Source organism: Gavialis gangeticus, unplaced genomic scaffold (assembly GCF_001723915.1).
Source record: "Gavialis gangeticus isolate Ggan-Ray unplaced genomic scaffold, GavGan_comp1, whole genome shotgun sequence".
NCBI classification, from domain to species: domain Eukaryota; kingdom Metazoa; phylum Chordata; order Crocodylia; family Gavialidae; genus Gavialis; species Gavialis gangeticus.
The window spans coordinates 28,969,205-28,973,718 of NW_017729026.1; the positions used below are offsets into that span (position 1 = coordinate 28,969,205).

General features: G+C 44.6%; 1 protein-coding gene across 4 annotated transcripts in view; it reads right to left on the bottom strand.

Annotated features, from left to right (window-relative positions):
* The window catches only part of LOC109299620 (transmembrane protein FLJ37396), a 218,140-nt gene that overhangs the window by 136,142 nt on the left and 77,484 nt on the right, over positions 1-4,514 (bottom strand). For all 4 annotated transcript variants that reach the window (XM_019520116.1, XM_019520117.1, XM_019520115.1 and 1 more), the window contains exons 19-20: positions 4,260-4,488; positions 1,759-1,961 (exon numbers count right to left, since the gene is read on the bottom strand). In XM_019520116.1, coding sequence (XP_019375661.1) covers positions 1,759-1,961; positions 4,260-4,488 — 432 coding nt within the window. The remainder of the gene's footprint in view (positions 1-1,758; positions 1,962-4,259; positions 4,489-4,514) is intronic.

A 4,514-nucleotide genomic window follows, 5' to 3' on the forward strand; every position in this document is an offset into this window, starting at 1 on the left:
AAAACACATAAATCAGGACAAAAATATTTTTTTAAAGTAATAGTAGATGTTTGACTTTTTTAGTATATGATTTGTTTTTTTTTCCAGTTTCAAGATGGTAATCCCCGTCCCAAAAGGAGCACTTCTGGGACAAGGGGAGGGACTTCCAGTGGCAAAGGTCAGGGGTTAGGGATGGGACTTCCAATACCAAGATGGCAACCAGGGAGTGGGGCACTATTCAAGGGGTAGGGCTACTCTTACGGCCCTCAACAGCTCACCAAAACCTGTTAAGCAACCCTCCAGCCAAAGTATAATTGCCTACCCCTGCTGTAAAGCACTGGAAAAGAAGGAGAGTTTTGACTTTGTATATGGGTGCTCCTGCCACCACTCTGAAAACTCTCAGACACAAAGCTAAAGGATTTTGTGCTCTTTCTTCCCAGCTTTTACCTGTGGCACACTGTAAGGTGGATTTTGTTTGTAATGCGCTTTGTGGTTGTTAGGTGTGAGGGGTTAGAGCACATTATTTTTAAGACTCTTCAATTACATGATTACTTGTAAAGATGGGGACTAGACTCAATAACCCAAGAAGACTCTATTTGTCCCATGTTTCCACAGTCATCCCAGTAGCTCTTCTGTGCACCTCATCCAGTTGATCTCATCTTTCTCGAACAGATGTGACTAGAACTGTGCACAATATTCCAGTTGAGGTCTCAATGACTTATACAATCTTCTACCTCTGTTGGACAACTTGCCCAGGTCAATTTATAAATCTCAGTCTATGGCTGACCAACTTGCTTAGCTCTTTCTCTTCTCTACCATTTTCAATTGATGAGCCCCCAGCTTATGGAAGAAATTATTGTTAGTAGTCAGTAAGTTTATGATCTTGTACTCTGCACTGTTATGTTTCATCTGATTTCTATCACTCCAGTTCTCAAAGTCATCTGGTTCTTCCTGTATGATATTCCAGTCCTCCTCTGTATTGGTGATGCCTCCCAATTTTGTGTTGTCTGCAAATTGTATTAGTTGACTCATATTTTTATGCTAAAGTGATTAATAAAAATATTTAATAAGATCAGTGCCATGACTGATCTTTTCAGAAAATCCATTAATAAGCTCCCTCCAGTCTGACCTCTCCCTTATCAACACTATACATTGTGGTCTCCCCCTTCAGTCATTTGTTACCCACTTTACAGTTCTTGTATCAACCCCCTCCTCTATAGTTTAACAACAATTCCCCAAACAGCACAATAGCAGATGATTTACTGAAGTCAGGCTGGTATTTTCAATGGCTGAGAAAATTCTCTCAGAAAAAAATAAGTCCAGTCAGAATGTGATTATACTTGGCTGCTTGTTGAAACAAGTGAACAAACTAAGCTACTGTGTTTCTTGAGGAGCTCTTGGTCATGTTGCAATTTTATTACCATTAAAGAGCTGTTCATAGTCCGGTAGCTGAACAAATTTTTGTAAAGGGGAATAACTATCTTCACTCGGTTAATAATTAATATATTCTCCCCTACCATGTCCTTTGACTGAAATCCAGTAGAATAGAAGACTCCTATTTTCAACAGATTAAAGGCCTAGTCTTGCTATTTTTTAAGAGGGAGTTTGGCCACTGATTTCACTAGCAGCTGGACCCAACTGCAAATATTTCCTGTTTTCTTTATCTACCTTTAATCATACCTCAAATATTGAAACAAATGGTTTTAAAACCTAAGAATGCAACCATCCTATGCATCAAGAAAACAATGCCCTCCCATATTGCGTGTGCTCAGTACTAACTTAGCTAATCGTGCACTCTCCATTGTAGTTTCTATTAACCGATGGCGGAGGGTGACTAGCTCCAGGAGCCTGGAGAAGGAGTCCAGAATAAAGGTTTGTTTTCCTTTGCCTTGTTTCTTTTCTTCATCTGCTCCTGACTCAACTACAGACATAGCAATTTCTCTCACAAGGACAGGGTCATCCACCAATACATCTGAAAATAACTGCAAGGGAAAGAAAGGAACAGAGATAGGTACACCTTTTATATAAACATGATAAAAATATATATAATCCTTTTTTCACTTTTTCTGGAGTAATTACAGTGACACAGCTGGTATGAAATTGGAGCCAGTCTTCTCTGGAAACAATCTTGTTCCCACTGAAATCAGCTGGGGTTTTGCCATCTACTTCAAAAGGTAGCAGGACCAGGCCATTGACAGAAGATAGAAAACCTTAAACCCCAAATATGGCTTTGCTTCATGGTTTTAACAAAACCTGGCCCTTGGAACAGAAATGTTTTGTTCCAGTTCAATAAACAAGGGCAGTAGCCCCAAGCACTGACTTGGAGGTGGAGCATAAAAATAACATCCACTGCCGCAGCCGGGAGTTACTGCTGCCCAGAGCGCTGAGCTGTTTTCTTACACCTCAGGCTTGTCATCATTAACTATCAAAATAATTAATATTATATTTTAAAATATTAATATGGTAGAGAGCTACCACTAGCAAATATCTGCTAGAATATATATAAAGTCTTAAAAACACAACACTTCCAAAAATTTCAAAGGATATTGTATCACTAGTTCTGTAGTAGTTATAGTTAATGTAAATCTCTTATTCAGATTCATAAAACAAAATCTAGACATTTGAGCATCTTGACAGTGCTCTAGTACTTCACTGTCAGTCATTTCTATACGTGAGTTAAGATTACCATATCTGAATTAAGGTTTTTAGCTAGAGTTAAAAACAATCTGCATAGCTGTAAAGTAGAAGAGAGACATTACCAGGCAGTAGGGCCCTGAGAAAATTATGATTTCACAGACTGCGTGGAAACCACGGAATTCGCCCCACACCACAGTTTTTAAGAATCACGAGCTTAGATGGCAGAAGGCCGGGGCTAATGGGGCTTAGCCCCTTGAGACGTAGGGCAGCACAGAGGGCCACAGGGCAGCCCAGGCATGGGCTCCAGGCAGCTGCAGCAGGAGGGGAGGGGTGCACCCAGACAGACATGGAGCCTGCAGGCAGCTGGGATTGCAGCCAGATGGCATGCAGAGCACTGCCCACCACAGCAGGTAAGTCAGGGAAGGGAAAGGGGCATGGGAGAGGCAGATTGAGGCCCCTGGCATGAGGAAGGGAGTGGGCCAGATGCAGGGGCAGGGGCAAATGGGGTCCCGGGGAAGGTCATGGGACACTTGGAGCCCAAGCGTCTTATCCAGGGATGGGGGGAGAGGGGGTGTCTTGCCACTATGCGCACCTTGGAAGAGGCCCGGGGGGCACAGGATCCCCAGATTTGTGTGCGGGGCAAAGGTGGGCTGTCGTTGGGGGTGGGTTCTGTGCCCCACTGCCAGTGGCTCAGGAGCTGACTCTGGGAGCCGGCAGTGGCAGGCACATGGCATCACGCACAGCAGCTGGTACCCAGGGCAGCAGCAGTGGCATGCAGAGCCCAGCCTGCAGCAGCAGCCCACCTCCACCCCACACACCAATCTGACTAGGCTCCAAGCATCCCATGAACTGCCCTGGGGCCCCATTCACCCCAGCCCCTGCCCTTGTGTCTGCCCCACTCCTGCCTCACTGTGGGGGCCTCTCCTTCCCCTTCCCTGACTTACCTGATGTGATGGGCAATGCTCCACACAATCCCAGCTGCCTACAGGCAGCATGTCTGTCTGTGTGTGACCCCCCCATTCCCCTCCCACCACTGCAGACACCCAGAGCCCGCACCCAGGATGCCCTGCAGCCCTCTGTGCTGCCCTGTATTTGGAGGGGCTAAGCTCTGTTAGCCCTAGCCTTCCTCTGCCTATGGCTGTGTGCCTGCTTATCGCATGTACGCGGGTAAAGTATCATTTTTCACAGAATATTCACAAACCACCGGGACCCCTTTGTCAATATCAATGATAGTTCTGTGAATATTCTGTGAAAAGTTATACTTTACCCTTGCACGTGCCATGAATTTCCAACAAGAAAGCTGCTGTTTTCTCTGGGCCCTACCAGGCAGGGCTAACAGACAGCAAAATTGTAGAACAAAAGATAATCTGAAACATCAAGACCATTAAAAAGGAGTGTGCGTCATTAATACCTTAACAGACATTAAGGGAGATGATAATAGGCCATGAAGTCAATTGACTCTCTCAGCATTCTCTGAAGAGAAATGGGGCTTCCCACCCCAGGCAGCTGGTTTTAAAGTTTGGGTGGACCAGGAACCAATTGCACCTCTGCCCCCTCCTTGGATTCTCCCCAAAATAGCACCAACAAAATCTCAGTCCTCAAGTAACCATTGTAACCTGTAAAGGACCACTAACTGAACCTACATCTTTCTGAATTTGTGGGCTGTATAATAATTCCAGATTTTCCAAGGACAGCCATTCATCCAGAGCTAGCTGAAGTACTTTTTTATCTAGACTAGTTGCCTCGCTTGCTGTTTGTGGGCTACAGATGGTGTGGAACTCCTGGGAGAGGTGTTCAAGAGCTTTAGGGATTAGAGACACCAGGCCAAGAGAAGGGTGAAATTCCAGCAAATAAATGTTTTTCAGAGTAGGGCTGGAAAAAAAAAAAAAAAAAAAAAA